This window comes from Canis lupus, chromosome 6, assembly GCF_048164855.1.
Source record: "Canis lupus baileyi chromosome 6, mCanLup2.hap1, whole genome shotgun sequence".
Classification (NCBI taxonomy): Eukaryota; Metazoa; Chordata; class Mammalia; order Carnivora; family Canidae; genus Canis; species Canis lupus.
In genome coordinates, this window is record NC_132843.1 from 11578707 (window position 1) to 11599684 (window position 20978).

General features: G+C 37.2%; 1 protein-coding gene across 6 annotated transcripts in view; it reads left to right on the forward strand.

The window, feature by feature from the left end:
* The window catches only part of MYOM1 (myomesin 1), a 136577-nt gene that overhangs the window by 25753 nt on the left and 89846 nt on the right, over nucleotides 1–20978 (forward strand). For all 6 annotated transcript variants that reach the window (XR_012032357.1, XM_072828933.1, XM_072828932.1 and 3 more), the window contains exons 3-8: nucleotides 4448–4588; nucleotides 5823–6162; nucleotides 7118–7275; nucleotides 15267–15359; nucleotides 17051–17139; nucleotides 17249–17311. Coding sequence is in view for 5 of the 6 variants with exons in the window: in XM_072828933.1 (XP_072685034.1) it covers nucleotides 4448–4588; nucleotides 5823–6162; nucleotides 7118–7275; nucleotides 15267–15359; nucleotides 17051–17139; nucleotides 17249–17311 (884 nt within the window). In the remaining variant the exon portion in view is untranslated. The remainder of the gene's footprint in view (nucleotides 1–4447; nucleotides 4589–5822; nucleotides 6163–7117; nucleotides 7276–15266; nucleotides 15360–17050; nucleotides 17140–17248; nucleotides 17312–20978) is intronic.

Sequence of the window (20978 nt, forward strand, 5' to 3'; positions counted from 1 at the left end):
TTCGGCAAAGGACATACCCCAGTTAGTAGCAGAGGGCAAAACTTTGTACATAGACACAGTTACATATATGCAAGTGCATACGTGCACACACATATCAATCCTTAACTGTTGCTTAATTTCATTGCCTTCATAAACTGAAATTCAGAAAGCTTCAAGAAAGCTTCAAGCTCAGTACACAAAGAACATTAATTGTAGTTTTAATAGTTAAAAGATCCAAATAGATCCATGCATATCAAGTTTAGTGTCTACTCAGAAACTGACTTATGAGATAGAGGATTATTTTCAAAATTTAGATATAACTTAAAACTCAAGAGGTTAGCAAAACCTTATTTCACCTTTTAATTTTTTTAAGATTTTATTTATTTATTTATTTATTTATTTATTTATTTATTTATTTGACTGAGCGCAAGTGGGTGGCGTGGGGCACAGAAGGAGAGGGAAAAGCTGCTGAGCAGGGAGCCTGATGAGGGGCCTTGATCCCAGGACACTGGAATCATGACCTGAGCCAAAGGCACTTAACTGACTGAGCCACCCAAGTGCCCCTATTTCACCTTTTAAAAAGTTTTTTTATTTAAATTCAATTTAGTTAACATATATTGTATTATTAGTTTCAGGGGTAGAAGTTAGTGATTCAATAGTCGCATATAATACCCAGGGCTCATTCCATCAAATGCTCTTCTTAATGCCCATCACCCAGTTACCCTATTCACCACCTTCCACCCCTGCCTCCAGCAACCCTCAGTTTGTTTCCTGGAGTTAAGAGTCTCTTGTGGTTTATCTCCCTCTCTGTTTTTATCATATTTTATTTTTCCTTCCCTTCCCTTATGTTCATCTGTTTTGTTTCTTGAATTCCACATATGAGTGAAATCATATGGTATTTGTCTTTCTCTGACTGACTTGTTTTGCTTTTTATTTCACCTTTTGATTTAAATTCAAAGGAATTTAAATTTTACATATTCTTCTTAGAACATTCTCCTCTAAAAACAATATTCAACTTTAGAATTCAATAGAATAAGATGTTAAACTTCATTGTTCATGGATCATAACAAAATAGACTTTTGATGTTTTTTTCTTCAAATAATTAGTTACACTGATTATTACATAGTTCCTTAAAACTTTGTTTCTCTGACTTAGTTTTGTTTGCTATTTTCAATAAGGAGTTATTGCTAAATAGTCTGTTGGCCTACTATTTTTACATTTCATCCCTTACATGCTCTTTTTTTTTTTTTTAAGTTTATTTATTTATTTGAGAGATTGAGAGAGAGAGAGCAGGAACAGGAGAAACAGAGGGAAAGGGAGAGAATCCCAAGCAGAGTCCCTGCTGAGCACTCATGGAGCTCAGAGCTTGATGTGGGCCCTATCTTACAACCATGAGATCACAACCTGAGCTGAAACTAAGAGTCAGCACTTAATAGACTGTGCCACCCAGGTGCCCTGCTTTTTTTTTTTTATTATTATTAGTATTCAAAAGTTTGAAGAAACTTTAGAAAACATAACAAAGGTTTTTTTTTCTAAATATACTTTGGATTTTTAAAATAATACTATATAATATAAAATATCATAATGCTTTTTGTGAAATTCTTTGTTGCAAATATCATATGAAATGGAAACTGATAATAGTGCCATGAATCTTTACCATAAAGTTCAATATTAAAAACCAGCTGCTGTGATTTACCTATGAGGATGGAGTAATCACATTCTGGCACATTCTATATAATAAGTGCATCATTTTAAAGATTTATCTTAATAGGAAAAATGGCAGAAAAAAGGAACAACAACACAACACAAAGAATGACAAATCATAGCTGTTTCCATGTAAATAGATGTTGAAAATATGAGCTCACGAGAATGACTATAGGCACAGAATTAACATAAAGAAAAAGAGCAAAGAACAGAAAAATGAGAACAAAATGAAAAAATGCAAATGTTTTATAAATAGAAAGAAGGAAACTCTTAAACTCCAAAATTGATTTTATTTTGCATGGTAATGAATTAAAGAGGAGAAGGAAAATACCACTTTAAACTTAGACCTGTATTAGCACAGCCTGTACTTTGTCATCTGCTGGGAGTATAGGATGCAGTCATTTTGCTGCTGCCTAGAACATGCAGCCAGGAACAAATTTCACTCAGCCTTCCAATTGGTAACCAATCCTCAACCGTGAATTCAAGGTTCTAACCTTTAATTTTAGTGCTGATCATAAACTAGGACTGAGATATTCTATTCACCACAGGGAAGGAGCTAGTTAGTGGGAGAGGAAGAAGTTTGCCACTTTATTCTGGGGGATCAAAGGCAGTAGCCCACCTTCTACCCTCCCCACCACCACCACCCGGCCCAGAGCCACTGCACTCTCCTATACTTTCTAGAAGCCCTACAGTTCTGTGCTACTTGTTTAGCAGAGGATAGATTTACTTGCATTATTATGTGTTCGTTTTGCACTATGTGTATATTTGCCCTGTCTTCTGCTTTTGATTTAGGTCATCTCTTCGCTTTTCCTAATGCCTCTCAAAGATCGAAAAAGGATGAGGTTTGGATGGTTTGGAAGGTGTTTCTGTTTCAGCTGTTTGCTCTTCTCATGACACATCATACACATGCTTCACTTTCTTCCCAAATTTTCTCGAGACAAGGGGACTTTTTAATACTGTTTTATTTTAGAATTATTTCAAATTATAAGGATAGTACAGAATTCTGGTAGACTTCCCTATTGTCAACATCTTTCATTACAAAGTAGACAGGGGCTTTTAATATGAGTCCACAGATTATTTTTTTTAAAGATTTTATTTATTCATGAGAGACAGAGAGAAAGAGAGGCAGAGACACAGGCAGAGGGAGAAGCAGGCTCCATGCAGGAAGCCCAGTGTGGGACTCAATTCTGCGACTCCAGGATCACACCCTGAGCTGAAGGCAGATGCTTAACTGCTGAGCCACCCAGGTGTCCCAGAGTCCACAGATTAATTTGAGAGTCCATGAGCTCCTGAAATTCATGCCCACTTGTGTATATATATATATATATATTTTTTTTAAGATTTTATTTATTCATGAGAGACACACACACACACAGAGAGAGAGAGAGAGAGAGAGAGAGGCAGAGACACAGGCAGAGGGAGAAGCAGGCTCCATGCAGGGAGCCCGATGTGGGACTCGATCCTGGGGCCCCAGGATCAGGCCCCGGGCTGAAGCGGCGCTAACCTGTTGAGCCACCAGGGCTGCCCCCACTTGTATATATTTGAATGAAAATGCATTTCATTTCATTCAAGAACCACACAGATTAAGATTGCACTTTTGGATTTATCAATCCTTTGCCCTAGGTGCAATATATGTATTCAAGTTTCCTGCCATGCTAATACATTTTTAAATTTATTTAGCACACTATCTACCTCCAAATGCACATTTGCACAAATATGCATGGGCGGATTTTTGGTACAACAGAACTGACCAAAGGGTTCTTTATCACATCCCTGTAACTCTCTGAATTACTAAACACTATGTGTTCACATAAAATATATTAACTCTTGTTTGAAGTACTCAGTGTTTCTTCTAAGAGAGGAGTCTGTCTATACTACATAAAGGTCTCAAAGTTTGAACCTTGGGTCCTGCATCAAAATGGTTCGGTGGGAAAGGGAGAAGGACTCCCTATCCAGAACAATTTATATTTTATCAGTCTCCTGAAAAGATTTGGATAAAACCATATTTATAGACTTCCTAAGTTTTGAACATTAATTTAACAGGAAAGGGTATTTGGAACTATTACAAAACATTACTGTTTTCTCTTGAAACTTTGGGGGTGGTAGATAACAAAGCTATGAAATTACAATAGACCTAATTTTCTCTTGTGTCTACATAGAGTGCATTGTATGAAGTCTTTCTCATTTCACTTAAGTTCTTTTAAAAATTTTTTTTTTATTTTTTATAAATTTTATTTATGATAGTCACAGAGAGAGAGAGAGGCAGAGACACAGGCAGAGGGAGAAGCAGGCTCCATGCACTGGGAGCCCAACGTGGGATTCGATCTCGGGTCTCCAGGATCACGCCCTGGGCCAAAGGCAGGCGCCAAACTGCTGCGCCACCCAGGGATCCCTCATTCCACTTAAGTTCTAAAGATGAAAGATATTATAACATCAGAAATCCAGGATTCTGTGAAACCTCCCCCAAGTTAAAACTTCTGTGCATAAGCAGTTTTGAATATTTTCTTTTTTTTTTTTTTTTAATTTTTTTTTTATTTATTTGTGATAGTCACAGAGAGAGAGAGAGAATGAGGCAGAGACACAGGCAGAGGGAGAAGCAGGCTCCATGCACCGGGAGCCTGACGTGGGATTCGATCCCGGGTCTCCAGGATCGCGCCCTGGGCCAAAGGCAGGCGCCAAACCGCTGCGCCACCCAGGGATCCCAGTTTTGAATATTTTCAATGCTATTTTTGCTTATTTCCTAATATTAGGGGTTTTGTTTCAGACTTACAGATTCCAGTCTGATGTTAGAAGATTATTCATCCAAGTTGAGCCCCCAAGCAAAGAGAGCCAAGAAGAGCCTTCTCTCTGGGGAGGAGAAGGAAAATTTGCCAAGTGACTATATGGTGCCCATTTTCTCAGGACGGTATGTATGCATTCTCTTCCTGGCTTTAAATATTTGAAAATGAAGAGTAAATGTCAGGTAATAATAATAATTGCAGCTGATATTTATTGAGCACTTAACTATACTGATTGAGAAAGATGTAAAGAACCTTGGAACTCGGCACTTAGGGAGACTTGTTCATTGTGAAAATCTGCCATCACCAGGATGGCTACATGACAAAAAAGAATGATCGAGAACTTAGTTCTAGTTATGTAACTGATTGAAATTAGGATGAGAGCATTGGGATGCTAGTGATTGGACTCTATATATAGTCACTAGAATAGAAAGGTTAAAAACCATAAAATATTGGATGAATGAAAAAATTCAGATGTTATGTTTAGGCAGAAAGAAGCCATTGTGGTTGCCAATGTGGTTTTAATTATTATTCATTATGAAGAAAAAAATCTTAGATAACATAGACTAAGTAAAAGAATGGCATCATAATTTGAATGCCTGCTTATTTGATATTTTTAATGTAAAAAAGATTACTATTTATCTTGAGGCAAACTTCAAACAAAATAATCATGAAATCACAAGTCCATAATGCCAAATTTCTGTGTTTATAAGGTAAATATATGTGTATGTTCTTTTTTTAAAAATGTAAACTTTTTTTGAGTTATTATAATATCTAGAGGAATCTTGAAACCTGTTTGAGACACCCAATTAATATTTAATGGGAACCTTTGGAACCTTCCCTGTTTATTTTCCTTTGAATTTAGATCAAGCATGCAGTCCCATATCAGGATCACAGGCACACAAACAATATATCATCTTACAATATCATTTTTCTGGAAGGAAAATCATAAGTTAATCTTTTATTGTAGACTCAATCCTATTTAAATACCCTAAAGAAACCAATGAAATGACCTTAAGCAAATATCTAATTTCTCTGAGCCTTGTTACTGTATGTCTAAAAAACAAATGATAGAGTTTACCACATAGGATTGTTGTGGGCATAAAATGAGATAATGTATGTAAACAGCACTTGGCGACACCACAGTCATGGTAGGTATTATTATTGCTGTGACCATTACGGGTTAAAGTGATGATCACTTCTGAATCGGAAGCTTTAACTCCTGATTTACTAGGTTTTTCTCTGTCAGATTTTCTTTGGGTACAGTACACAATGTCTAAATTCTGATACTTTAAACTTAGCTAAATTAGGCAATCCTATCACTGCCATCCACAGTATCCATGTTTTGCTCTTATATTTTAGCCAAGTGCATGTCAGTGGACTTACAGATACGGAAGAAGAAAGAATTAAAGAAGCTGCTGCTTATATAGCCCAGAGAAATCTTCTTGCTAGTGAAGAAGGAATCATGGCATCCAAACAGTCTGCAGTATCCAAACAGTCTGCAGTATCCAAACAGTCTGCAGTGTCCAAACAGTCCACGGTATCCAAACAGTCCACTGTATCCAAACAGTCTGCAGTATCCAAACAGTCCGCGGTATCCAAACAATCTGCATCCACTCTTCACCAGGAGGAAGCTTTTGAGAAGAAGTCAAGGAAGGTAGCAATTCGAGAAAAGGCAGAGCACCTGTCGCTGACAAAAACAGTAAGAACAGACAATTTAATATAATTTACAAAAGCAAAAATGTATATGATATTGTGTGTGCCTATAGATTTATTTGTTTCGAATGAAGAAAATATGTAGTCTTACGGAGAAACAAAACTAAAGAAAACAAGGAGGAAAACATCAAAATGTATGAGTCAAAGAAAGAGGTAGTAGTTTTATTTTTTATTTATTTATTTTTATTTATTTATTTTTTAAAGATTTTATTTATTCATGAGAGACACACAGAGAGGGAGAGAGAGGCAGAGACACAGGCAGAGGGAAAAGCAGGCTCCATGCAGGGAGCCTGACATGGGACTCGATCCCAGGTCTCCAGGATCAAGCCCTGGACTGAAGGCGGTGCTAAACCGCTGAGCCACCCAAGCTGCCCCAGTAGTTTTAAATTCCATGGAATTTTAGGTTCTACAGAAATTATTCTAAAGAACCATAAGAAATCCACCTTAGGGAAAGTAAAATATGTTGCTGAGGTTTAGAACATAAAAAATGGAATGTATCTTTTTAAAAGGGGGAAGGAGAGGTGCCTGGGTGGCACAGCTGCTTAAGCGACTGACTCTTAATTTTTGGCTCAGGTCATGATCTCAGGGTCGTGAGATTGAACCCCGGGAAGAGTCCTGAGTCAGGCCCCATGTGGGGTTCTATGCTAGACACTGAGTCTGCTTGTCCCCCTTCCTCCCCCAGTACCCCTCCCCTCTGCTTGCTTGCTCTCCTTCTCTCTCTCACTAAAATAAATAAATAAATAAATAAATAAATAAATAAATAAATAAATAAATAAATAAATAAATTTTTTAAAAAGGTGGTGCAAAGAGAGAGAAGGCATTTGGTCTAAATAGAAAAGTAAGCCTCCAAGTGGAAAAATGATAATTTGGGTTTTTGTTATTTTAGTAGCACGGAGTACTTTGATTTCATAGAATTTTGATTTTTTTTTTTTTTTTTGTAGTTAGAAGAAACTGAGGCATTTCATAGAAAGTTGAATGAAGATCATCTTCTCCATGCTCCTGAATTTGTCATTAAACCTCGTTCCCACACTGTTTGGGAGAAAGAAAATGTAAAATTACATTGCTCTGTATCTGGCTGGCCAGAACCTCGTCTCACCTGGTATGTTATCTTTATGGAAACTACTCATAGAATCTATTACACAAAATAATTTTACCTCTAGTGAAAATATTTGGTATTATGAATATGCAAGAGTCAATGAAAGCACCTATAAGTTTGTATAGATTTTTTAAATAGTGAAGAAAAGATACAAGGATGAATATTTTATGAATGAGAAGAAAGAACAGTCTTGCATATGTTATGAGATATTATATAATACTTCATAATCCTGTTATAAAAGGCATCTTTATCTTACTTTAAAATATTAAAGTGTAGTCAACATATTTACATACAAAGAAAATACATGGCTTATGACTGCTGTGGGCTATAAAATTTAAATAAAAATTTGCTCCCATATAGTATAGGTATTACTTTGTGACCAGAAGCAAAACTCTTTTTAAAAAATAATTAAAACCCAGAGGGCTTTATCTCTGCTACTCGCATGAGTTGGGTCTCAACCTGTTTTGTAAAGCCAAGCAAAAGAGGGAACTGGATGGAAAATATTACTCAATAGGAGGTCTTAAGAAATTTTCTTTCCATAAAGAATAAGCACCCGTTATCTCTTTCCATCATATATCCTATTGCAATTGTCAATGACATCATGGTCCCTAAAATTCAAACTTTCTGTTCATATGTCATGATACCTGCCACAGACAGCAGAAGTATGAAAATGGTAGAACCAACCTACAAAGATGTTTTCTGTTTAATTCCCTGACACAGGTATTTTGCATGCTGTTTTCTTATCCTCGAGAGTGTTGGTAAATGTACCCTGTGTTGCAGTATAAATGCCACACAGAATGTCATTGCAACCTGCAGAGGGCCTGACTCTTCCTTTCTGGTCCATTATCTCTGTTGAGCAGACACCTGGCTAGTAGAGGTGACTGACAAGGAACATATTTCAATGAAAATGAAGTTTTTTTTTTTAAATCAATTTACAAGCTTTAAAGTATAAAGGTATACTACATGAAGCTAGGAATCAATTAATCTTGACCCCACCTTTCTCTGTGACTATGGAGTTGTATAGTTTGGCCTATCAAAGGGACATTCTCTCTTAAAAAACATTACTTCCCACCTCAAAAAGAAATCTAAACTTTCCAATTGCAATGTGTGAAGAATAACAAATTTTCAGCTCTAAGAAATATTATTTGACAAGCAAGAATTTTCAGCTCTTAGAAATATTATTTGATCAGCAAGAAATTCCTCTTATGAATTAAAATGTACTACTCATAAATGAATAATTGAATGAATAATAATAATCAGGTAGATATATTTATTACACAATATTCTTTTTTTCCCCTGCTTTTTAAAAATTAGAGTTAAAGGTGACTTTCAAAAGGATACAAAGCAATTTCTGGGCAGTAAATACTAATTTCTTAAGTATTTGTTTATTCTGCTAAATACATAGCTGCTAGAATACAATACAACCATGCTGTGTATCACTGATAGTGTTATTGGGCAAGAGTGATATGTTTTCACAGAAGCAGAGCTCAAACTCTGTCAGAAATGAAACTCCTACATCATGTCGTGTTGGCTGGAAAAGGAGTGATTGAAAAAAAGCAAAACATAGAAAAATTCCCCACAAAAATATGAGATGCCTGAATTGTCAACTCTTTGAGTTCTAGTTAAATTGTAAAATAGAAATGCTGTCAATTTTCAGTTTTCCTCACTAGTGGAGCTGAGAAGTAGTATGACTAACTCCCCAAATCTTTCACATCTGGCTTTGAAATATTTTTTCCCTAACATTGAACTTCATGTCTTCATTTTAAACAAAAATGAAGACACAGACACAAGATTTGTTTCAGGAACAATTGGGAAGCTGTTCATTTGCTGAAACAAGTCTTCTCAACTCATCCTGCGCATCCTCTAGTGCTTGGAGAAGACGACCCCATTCTTTATAAAATTCTCCCCGTAGAGATAGATCAGAGCATTTCTCAGAAAATCCTGTTGTGTTGCAGGCCAAGTGTAAAGCAAATATGAAAACAAAAGAACCATGGACCACCAAGAAAATAGTTAACTGTACTTCAGAGAGCAAGATTTGCCCCTGGATAAGGCTTACATTTAGACAGTCATCTCGCAGATAACTGAAAATTTGCTATGGTGGTAAGCAAGGTCAGATCCAGTTTTGTGGGGCATGAAACTCATACAATTTGGGGGCACTCTTTACTAAAAATAATGTTAATATTATAAATTAGGCAGTGAGCCTTGAGGAGACCCATGACGGTGAGAGACCCTGAAGCTTCAATGGCCTCCAGGTAAACCCACCTCTGGGAGTAAACTTCTATGTGGGTATGCTGCCTTTTAAAGAATAATAATTAAATGAAGGTCTGATTTACTTTGTAACACTGATATAGAGCATACAATCTTCCATAAGCAGTCTTCCCCTCAATGAGCACGAGACCCACAGCACAAACCAAGGTTGTCAGTGGTTACTTCGCTGGCATTTTATGTCTTTTTGTTACTCAACTGTAGCTTTCTGGGCCTGACACCGAGTACCAGTATGAAAGAAATAATTAAGGATGACCTTCCTAAATAGAAGGAGGTAAATTATGGGAACAAGCTTGTGACAAGGCTTTCTACAGTCATGCTGCCTCCTCTTGTAGCTGTTAGGTCCTTTGCCATGTTTTTCAAGGGCATATGTGCCTGGGGCTGACTCCCTTAGAGCCCTTTCCAAAGAGGGTTAAGTTCCAACTTTCCACTAAGCACCCTCAGGGCTTGGGAGTCCCTGAGGTCTAACAAATGATATGAACAGGCAGCAGCTGTTCTTTGGCCAATCCCATGTACTGACCAAGTATGTCTAAGTGGAATCCACTAAATGACAGGAGTACATATCACTCATCAGGGCCAGGTGCAGAGACACCAAGGAGCACTATCCTGTTCCCAAGTCACTTTAAGAGCAGAAGGAAACCTGTTTCAGCATCAGGGCCGGTAGAAAAGTTAGTTGCAAGGATGTTTCTGCGCCACCACAGTGAAATCCTCCTGAAGGAGGATATATGTATATATGGTTAAAAGCTCCAAAATTGTTTTACTTAATTTAATAGGTTATCATCACATAATGACTTGTATAACAGGCTATATTTTGGTTTAAAAGAAGAGGGAAAAAATTAATGTTTGTATTTGTTTTACTTGCATAAAGAAACTCTGGAAGGATTCAAAGGAACCCAAGGATAACAGTTATCTGTGGGGAATGAGCTGGGTAGGAGACAGACACATTTGAGGAAGGAGACTGTTCCCTGTGTACCTTTATACTTTCTGGTTCCTGGACCATATAAATATATTGCCTATTCAAATTTTTAAAATCATACAAAATAGGGGAAAAGAGAAAAGTTCTCTTTTAAAAAAGGAAAGAATTGAGTTAATTTTATATGTCTTAAAAAAAGAGCCAGACTTAATTGGATTTCCAGTTCTAAGTCTAGATCAATTTTGTCAATGAAAATCTGGATTGTAATCTGTGGGGAGTCATGCAAACTCACTGGAACAATGTGTTGGTGTTAATGAGTAGCAATTCATTCGTTCTCTACTCACTCAACACCCATGTTTTTGGATCTGTCTGTGAATACCAGGCTAGATCCTCCAGTGGGACACTTAAAATACTTGTTTGGAATTCTACACATCGCCCCTGAAGTTATTGTCAAATAGACACTTTTGTCATTAGGCATGATAATAATTCAATACCTCAGAATAAAATAGTATGAGAAATGTATTTCAGGAAGAGTCTGGAGACTTGAAAAAACCTTATTCTGTCTTTGCAAATTATGAGAATTTATAAATTTCATAATAGAATCATATGTTGAATTTGTTTACAAGATTAGAGTTATTCACAATGCTACTTAAATTTGGCAATTACTAAAAACAAAAAAAAATTGGCAACTACTACCATATTATCTTTGGAAAACAACCTACATTTAACATGGTTTAAAATTAAAATTATTTATAATTTATAATTACTTCCCAATGTAAGGGTTCAGGGTTTTATTTTAGATTTTTATTATTTATTTAAGTCCAAAGTCTAACCTAATGGGATAGATCTCTCTCAGCCAACTGGTTTTTAAAGTGGGTAATAGCTATTTATTAAAAATATAAAGTTGGATTCTAAGTTGTAATCACAGTTTGTGGTGAGATTCAACATGTTAGAGATCATTTTGGCATACATTATTTTTTTTATAGAAATTAGAATGAAAAAAAAAAGAAAAAAAGAAATTAGAATGAACTTTTTTGCTTGACCATGCTTTACACTGCCGAAGAGCTTTCACTGTAACCCCTTGTTATCCAGTCAGCCCAAGATCCAGTCATTTATTCGGGGGAATGAAGTGTGTGTTTTACACATATAAATGAAGAATATTATTCTACAAATACTTACAGTATAATGGAAGCTCATTAACTAATGAGTAGTTCATAAGCTCTACATGAAAATGGTAAGGAAAATGGTGTACATCTGGATATTAACTAGAATTTCAGAAGCCTTGGGGTGCTTGGTTGGCTCAGTTGCTTAAGCCTCCAACTCTTGGTTTAGGCTCAGGGTCATGATCTCAGGGTCCTGAGATTGAGCCCATGTCATTGTAGGGTTTCCCGCTCAGCAGGAAGTCTGCTTCTCCCCACCTTTCTCTCACTTTGCTCCTCCCTCCACCTCATGCACTCACTCTCTCAAATAAATAAATAAATCTTCTAAAAAAAAAAAAAAAAAAACGAAAAGAATTTCAGAAGCCTTTTGACAAATAACCCCAGAGTGTAGATTACGCTCCAAAATTAGCCTCTGACTGGCCTGTTCGGAATTTAATTTTCCAGAAATAATAAGCTCTGAAGAATATACAGAGCAGGCCAAAAAATCTTGTCTTCTTCCCAGACTTCATTCTGTAGATAGGCAATCTCAAAGTGACCCCATATCTGAACAACTAAGTGAAGTTCTCAGAGAATAGAATAGAATTGCTTCCTAACTCAGTCCTTGTCTGCTGCTTTACAACAGGCTTTTCTTACACTGACATCTGGAGTTCCCGAGGAAAGACTAGAAGATCCTCCAAGTGTTGTGTGTTGTGCGCATGTAAATTTTAAACCAACTTCTTGTGCCAGGTGGTCACATTAGAAAAGTCATGGGTATTTAGCTGGGGGAAGGCATTAAAGTGCTAAGTCGGGTAGTGCTGGAGAGCAAGGAAGGTGAAGCATCCCTGGGAGCTGCAAGATACTGTTTTAACTCAAAGTTTATGGAGATATGAACACCATTTTTGGTCAGAAGCCAAATCGAGTGTCACTAGATTGATTGCTCCGTACCACAGGCCATAGCCTTCGGTGTCATATTTCTCTTCTTATGCTAAAAAGAACTACCAAGAGCACCCCAGCACATGAACAAACCCAAGCAAGAGGGAGCTTTTGAGTCAAGTGTGAAATGACTGAGACCAATTTATTCTGAAGAACATGCTAATTAACTTGTTTTACTCTGTCATTCATCAAAACAAGGAATGTTTGAAATTAGGAGCAGCTAGCAGATTTCTTTTTCTAGGCCATCTCTGCTCAAATAGCCCTGTCTGCCTGGAGCCCTGTGATGAGATGGCCGGCTGAGGATGCTTTGGAACTGGCAGGAAACAGCTTGCACTTCTGCTGTGGGTGGGGTAGAGGGTTGTACCTCTCCACCTGCCACACAGCTGTGGTTCCTCAGCCCATGCAACCCTCTCATTTCACATCTGAGGGAACTAACACACAAAGAGCCTCAGTTTACCTTCTTGGCACGTACTTATTTTAAATTATCCATATCATGAAGTGCATGTTTGCCAGAACTCTGTGCCTTCAGCCAAACATTATGAAGCCACAATTAACCTATTGTTACACAATAATACTGTTTAAGCCAATTTAACAAACACTGGGTGCCTAATATTTGCCCATGACTCATCCTTCCTTGAGAGTAGGAATAGAATAAATATGGATCAGACCCAACCCCTGTCACCACGGCAATGACAGCTTAATTGAAGAGACACATATCCAACCATAATCTGATGAATGTTATGTATCTTGCAGCTTGAACCACGTAACACTGGTGTAGAGAGGCAGGAGTAATTAATATCATGTGAGATTTCAGGGAGGAGTTTATTGAAGAAATGGTATGTGATCTGAACCTCGAAGGATAAGCTGGGATTTTGCTAGGTGTAGAAGGAAAATGACGCATTTTTAAAAGTATAGAACATGAATATATCTTTAGTGACATCGGGAGTGTGTGTGTGTGTAAGCTGGGAAGAAGAAGGAACTGACTGAAGATTATTTTCTTTCCTGCTCTCCCTTTCCACCCCGTTTTGGGCTCCCAAACCTCATTATAACCATTTCTAGAAGTCTGGAGAAATAAAATGCAGCTGAACAGAAAATAGTAGGAAAATGGAAGCATCATATGTTGTCATGAGCCAGACCGTTTGGGTTCAAATCCCAGTTCTGTTATCTAGCTGTGTGAACTGGGGCAAGTTATTTAATCTCCCCATGCTTTGGCTTCTTCATCAGAGAAATTATGTTAACAATAGTGCTACCTCAGGCAATTATTGTTAAGGATTGAATTTTTGTATTCTTGTTTTTAAAAGATTTTATTATTTATTTAACAGAGAGAAAGAGAAGGAGAGAGCTCACCAGCAGAGGGGAGGGACAAAGCAACAGGGAGAAGCAGATTCCCTGCTGAGCAGGGAGCACGATGTGGGACTCCATCCCAAGGCCCTGGGATCATGACCTGAGTCAAAGGCAGACATTTAACTGACTGAGCCACCCAGGCGCCCCAGGACTGAATTTTCTAATCTATGTGTAAACACCTAGAACTTTGCGTGGCTCACAGTAAATGCTCTGTCTCAGTTGTGATTATTAGTATTATTTATATTATCCGTGCACATGAAGTGGGGTGTTCAGAGGGAAAACAAATGAAATCTAGCTCTTCTTTTTGTTTTTTTGTTTTTTTTTTTGTTTTTTTGTTTTTTGTTTTTTTTTAGCTCTTCTTTTTGGACATTAAATGTCTCCAGCAGAAAAGCCTCATCTGGCACCATAGTCATTGTCTATTGAGGGAATGAGGACATGGTGAAGAGTCAAGGTGCCCCTTCCAGACTTGCGAGATATTGTCTCAGGAAGGGCTCCTACATGTAGCTCTACCCTCTGAGGGCTGAGAGGCTTAACCAGGAATGGAACAGTCAGAAAAAGGCAATCTCTCAGCTTTTATTAGTCAGATTTTTTCCTTCATGATTAATATTTAAGTTCTTCCAAGCTGAGAGTCATACTTGCTTTTAACAGAACAAAACACTTAAATATAATGAACTTTCAAAATACAATGACTTTGTTTTTAACAACATGCTAGAATGTTAGTGGGAAGAATGTTTTGCTTTCATCCTACACAGAGAGCCAACAATAAAACCCCCAACACAAAGCCTTCCTTTCTGTTCTGTCAACAATAGACAAGTTTTTCTTTAAGTCTTTGATTGAAGTATAATATACACACACAAAAAGTACATATCACATATAAATGTAGAGCTTTGATGAGCTTTTGTAGACTGCACACAGCCACGTGACCAGCACCCAAATAAGAAACCAAACAATATCAGTTGCCCAAGATGCATCCTTCATATCTGTTGTCTACACCCCAGGGAAATCACTCTCCTGACCTCCAACAGCAGTAATTTGGTCTTTTATGGTGTTGTACTTTATATAAAAGCAATCATTATACTATGTACTCTTTTGTGTCTGGCACTGTTCATTCAACATTGTGTATGTGAGACTCCACCACATTGTTATGAATGGTCAACTCCTTAAATGTAATTTTTATGATGGAGAAGAGGAAAGTATGCTCATTGAGAACTTTTATTGTATTTATAGTGTATTTTATTTAATCTGCCATGGATTTGTATTTATTCAATAGGTGCTGCTGCTAACCTCAGTGCCATGTTTCCAAGTGTTCTTTCAAGAACAAGAATCACATATGTGTGTGCTTTTAATCATAAAGCTACTTACATTTCAACTTACTTTGCCTTGTTTCCATCATCTTGTAGGTATAAAAACCAGGTGCCAATAAACGTCCATGCAAACCCTGGAAAATATATTATTGAGAGTCGATATGGAATGCACACCCTGGAGATCAATGCGTAAGAGGATATCAGGATCCATGTGTGTTGTGTGACAGTTGCCTGGGGAGGCATGTCAGCACTCCAGTTAACAACAGCTGTCCCCCTTTTTTCCCAATGCAACATGATCACAAAGTGATCTTACGTTTGAATTTAAAGATGATGAGAAAAAAATTAACTTGTATCTTTTAGTTTATCCTTTTATATACTTGGGAGTTTTTCTTAGACATTAGTAAGAAAATAAGTTACATAAATAGGCATTTATATTTAGTTATCCTTCCACACTCCAAATCAATATCATCATCATCATCATCATCATCATCATCATCATCCTTTCTTTGCCTTAAATTAGCAAAGGCCATGGAGATTGTGGTGGGTGGCAGTGAAAGTAAGCTGCACTGGAATAAATTCTCTCCTTCAGTTCACCAGGAAGTGTGGGTAACTGCGCCCACCCTGTCAGCCTGCAGATGGAGGCAGGACTGGACTGAGATGTTTTTAGAGCAAAATCCATAGCAAAATTTTTAAGTCCTCAAACATTGATTGTATCTCTTAATATGGTTTTGAAATCCAAGCCTGGTTATGTGGATGAAAAAGTTAAGCTCACACCATGTTCAGTTCACATGGAACCATGACATGCTGAGATGTCAAAGTAAAATTTACATCATTCTTATCTAAATTCTCTCAAGAGAATTATAGCCTTCCCCTCAGATCAGAGCAGGTCACACATGTGATACTGGGTTTCAAGCAGGACCGTGGGGTTCTGTGACATTTGCCAAACACCGACCTTGACCTAAAGTCATTTCAGTTCTGCCGGTGGATGATTCTGCTGAGGCTGTAGTGAGCTATGTGGTTGCTTTATAATTAAGTAGTTATGAGAAAGGCAACCATATTGACCTTCCTGTAAAATTTCAATGAGAAGTTTTTACAAATGACACTAAATCCAGAAGGTCAATGAAAAACACAGACACTGGCATGATAAGACACAAAACGACCTGCTTTGATATCTTAGCTTGTTCATCATCTCCAGGAGATCATTCTTTCTCTTACTTATTAAACACATCCTAATTTCTGTATTATAACTTATAGGAACTTCCGAATAGCACTGCTATGTTGTGCTGTGGGCTGAAACTCCAAGTGTGACCTGAATCTTAGCTGAGTTGAGAGATAAACACCGTATTTGTACTTTGAAGCTAGAACGCCGAACCACACATTAGACAGACCTGGATCCGGCTTATAGCTCAGGGAGGCTGTGAGAGTCCATAAAGAGAGGCTGTGTCTTTCCCTCCCTGTCGCCCTGTGGCCCCCAGACAGAAACTCTCCTTGAGGGAGGCCAGCAGGAAGTTTGTACCCCTGGGGTGCTCTGGGTAGTTACCTGTTCAGACATCTGCTCCTGACACCGCTTTATAGACCAGTTGATCATAATACTGTGCTATAGTTTATGCGCTTAATAGTTTATTGACATGTTTTGGGGACATGGGCTAAGGTCACAGTGGACTATAGGTATCTTCCTCCCATACTGTGCTGCTGGCCTGAAATTGTAGTAGTTATCTTGGCGTTGTGTGAAATCCCACAGAGAGCTAGATCAGAGTTAGCTTCAAAAAGTCCCCATGAGCCACGTGTTAGGCTATGATTTGCAGTGTGCCTTGTTAGCAAAGAGATCCTTGATAGAACAGCTTATAGCGATGGTCACTCCTTTCCATCTATTCTTTCAGATGTGATTTTGAAGACACTGCCCAGTACCGGGCCTCAGCGATGAACGTTAAAGGGGAGCTTTCAGCATATGCTTCAGTCGTGGTAAAGAGTAGGTTTGCTGGACTTGTTTTATTCAAAGTGTATTTTTAAAAAGTTATCCTCATTACTAAAAAATAAATCAGGGAGCAGTTCACATGCATTTCTGCTTTCTTTTCTAGGATATAAGGGAGAGTTTGATGAAACTCGCTTCCATGCTGGGGTTTCCACCCTGCCCCTCAGCTGTAAGTTTAAAAATATATTTGCTAAGTGTCATCCCTATTCAAAATACAGCAGAATAAGCCATTCTATAATGCTGTAACAAAAGATAGGATTATTATAATATATGCTAGTATGTACATAATAGTTATCTATGCTGGGTTTAATTTTCAGATTCTTTGATTACTATTCTCTTTCTGAATATAACCATTTTGTTCTGGTTTTATGAAAGCCCAGATATGATGAACTAGAAGTGACAAGTACTTTTAAGTCTTTCTGTGTTAAACTGAAAAAGATCATTACACAAACCTGTATAGAGTGATTTAACCATGCACAACTGCCTTCCCCCCAAAGTCTGTATTGAATTAGAGCATTCAGATCAGCATCACCTCCTAGAGAAATCCATGTCTGACTCTCACTGCATCCCTCCTCTATCCAGTCAGGGTTGGGTGTCCCTGGTGAGACCACAGCACCTCCATCAGAAAATCCATTACACTGGACACCATTAACTATTATGGGTCTTTTTCTCCCACTGGCCTAACAACCGCTTGAAGGCAAAGCTAGACCTTTTATCTCTAAACCCCAGTGCCTGACTCAAAGTAGATGTTTGATAATGAATGAATAAATACATTAATTTGTGAAGTGCAATTTAAAATGAAGTCTAGAGGCGCCTGACTGGCTCAGTCAGTTAAGCATCTAATCTCGATTTCAACTCAGGTCATGGTCTCAGGGTCCTGAGATCAAGCCCCGAGCTGGGCTCCACACTGGGCATGGAGCCTGTTTAAGATTCTCTCTCCCTCTCCCACAGCCCCTCACCCTTCACTCTTGGAAAATAAATAATTAAATGTCTAAATGTGCTTTAATAACATCCTACTAAAAATATTCTGATCTGTGGCAATTTGTGAACTTCAATCATTTCACCCATATCAGAACATCTTTTCATAGGAAACAATAAAAGTAAAATTCTTATGGTTGCTCAAAAAATAAGATGCTTATGGTGATAAGACTGAAAAAGGTAGTAAAGCTTAAACTTATTTTCTGTACATTAAAAAATAAGTGATAGTTTTAAAAATGCTTGATGAAGGTACTTTTTCATGGGTCAGTTTTTCACCTTACTGGTTAGTTTGATGTCTGTAGATGACCTATCCCATCTTGGGATATTTAATATTTTAATATTCCAAGTTTTAATCTTTAGTATCAATGCCGTGGGAGGGGATGATGGGCAGGAGTGATGAAGAAACAAATCTCAACTCATGTTTTTCTCCTATCATTTGATGTATACTGGTACAGAATAGTTGAAAATCCTGAAACTATGACTTACCTCCCATTGTCCCTGAGACTGGTTTATTAATCATTTACTTCACAATCATCTGAATGTATTCTGCTCATTCTCACTGCCATATCATCATCCATATTTCTTCCATTTCTCTCTTCTCCATCAAGCTAGAGTCTAAAAGCCCAGCTCAGCCTTACTTCTCTTGCTTCTTAAATTTTGTCCAATTAAGATCCTCCTCTAAGCTGGTCCCTGAGTTAGTACATTGTTCCCAACACAAAAAAAACAGAGGACTTTTATTCATTTACTCAACTAATATTTATTGAGCATCTGCTATGTGTTAGGTACTGGTTTAGTTTTTGAAATATGCTGATAAATATCAGAGATAAAGCTCCCTGCCCTTGGTTCTGTTCCAGTAGTTAATATATGTTGATCAGTTGTACCAGAGCATACTAAGACATTTTGTTATATGCAATGATCATTTAACACTCTCCTAAAGTTTATAAAATAGATATATTTTACCTGTGCTATCCAAATGAAGAAATAGTTTTAGAGAGGTTAAATCATGAGACAAGACCCCCATAACGGTAGAGTGACTATAAGTTGGTCTTTCTAACTCTAAACCATATTCTATTTTTTTAAGGGAGTGAGAGAATCTTAGGCAGACTTCACAGCCAGCATGGAGCCCAAGGCAGGGCTCAATCTCATGACCTTAAGATCATGACCTGAACCAAAATAAAAAATTGGACACTTAACCAACTAAGCCACTCAGGTGCCCCTCTAAGCCATATTCTAAAACAGGAGTTGGCATTTTCTGTAAAGGACTCTTGTAATTTGTAAACTATAATTTGTAAATTGTAAATACTTTAGACTGTGGGCCAGATAGTCTTTCTCACAACTACTCAACTCCACTACTGCAACATAATAGTCACCGTAGACAGTAGGTAAATAAATTAGCATGGATGTATTCCAGCAAAACCTTATTTATGAACATTGAAGTTTCCTATGACTTTGCACATGTCACAAAATATTCTTCTTTTGATTTTATCTCAGCCATTAAAAAATTGAAAAATTATTTCTCATGGTACAAAGCAAGAGGCAGTCCAGATCTGGCTCATAGTTTTGCCAAACCCCACCTAACCCTTATCTCTATTTTGTAATCCTTATCTTTACTCTCTAAGGCAGCTTTGGAGCTAGCCTAGCTTCCCAGACAGCAAGGTCTGATCGAGTTATTTCACTTTTGATCTCAGTGGGACATCATTATATAGAAGTGGGGCAGATGGAACCTTTGCCTCAGAGAGTTGTTTCACTATTAGTGGATGTCTGAGAAAACACAAATTCAAGGCAATATCTTGTATTGCTTGAGAGCACAGGTTCTGGAAACAGCCTGCCAGTGTAAATCCTGGCTCTGTAGGGTCATTGTGGGCAGTTTTTAGCCTCCCTATGCTTCTGTTTCCTCATCTGTAACACAGAGATGATAATGGAACTTAACCTGAGAGAGCTATTTTGAGGTTTGAGTTAATAGATAGTTAGCACTTGGAACAATAGTTGGCACAGGTTGAACTCAATAAATTTTAGCTTGCATTTTCAAATTAATTCTAAGAAGTGTTAGGAAGAGAGATGAAATATGAGAGAAAAGGCCTAAATTTTAGAGTCAGGCATCTATGGGTTTGAATATCAATTTCATGTGTAATGCTTTTTGAAACCTGGACATTAACTGTGTATTATTTTTTGTGAACTTCTACACTCTCATCTGAAAGAGAGGAAAAAAATATCTGTGCTATGGGGTTTTTGCAAGGATTAGATGACATGTCAAATTCAAGTACATGGAATGATAACCCATTAACTTAATCATTATTTTCCCAAACTCTTTTCTCTTGAGGAAAGAGAAAATAACCAGGGAAGGTTTGTGATGCAGGTATTTACTCAATTTATAAGCAAGATATTTCTAAGAAAAATATTTGTTATAGTCACACATTTTCAGTTTGACATTTCTTATAATTTTTTTTCTTACTCAGATTATTAAAGCCACTGAAGCAATAACTTTTTCCTATAAGTCAGAAAACTCTATTTTTATGAGTAATTGATATGGCTATTTGTCTGAAATATAATATTTCATAATATATTTGTGGAGGTTCTCATTTCTTGTCACAGCAGTTGAGTTTTAAATAAACTAGGAACCTAAAAAGTGCACATATTGTGCTAAGTATTTAAGTCTAAGCTAAATGTGATATTCATTTACATTCTATTTAAAGTATTAAGCCTGACCTTTAAATTCTATTCATTGCTATAATAAAAATAAACATTGAGCATATCTGACCAATGAAGCAAGAATTTCCATTTCACATCATAATATATGGGAATATGCTATGTACTTCTTTACAAGACTTAATTTTTGCCAAGATAATTCATTTGATCAG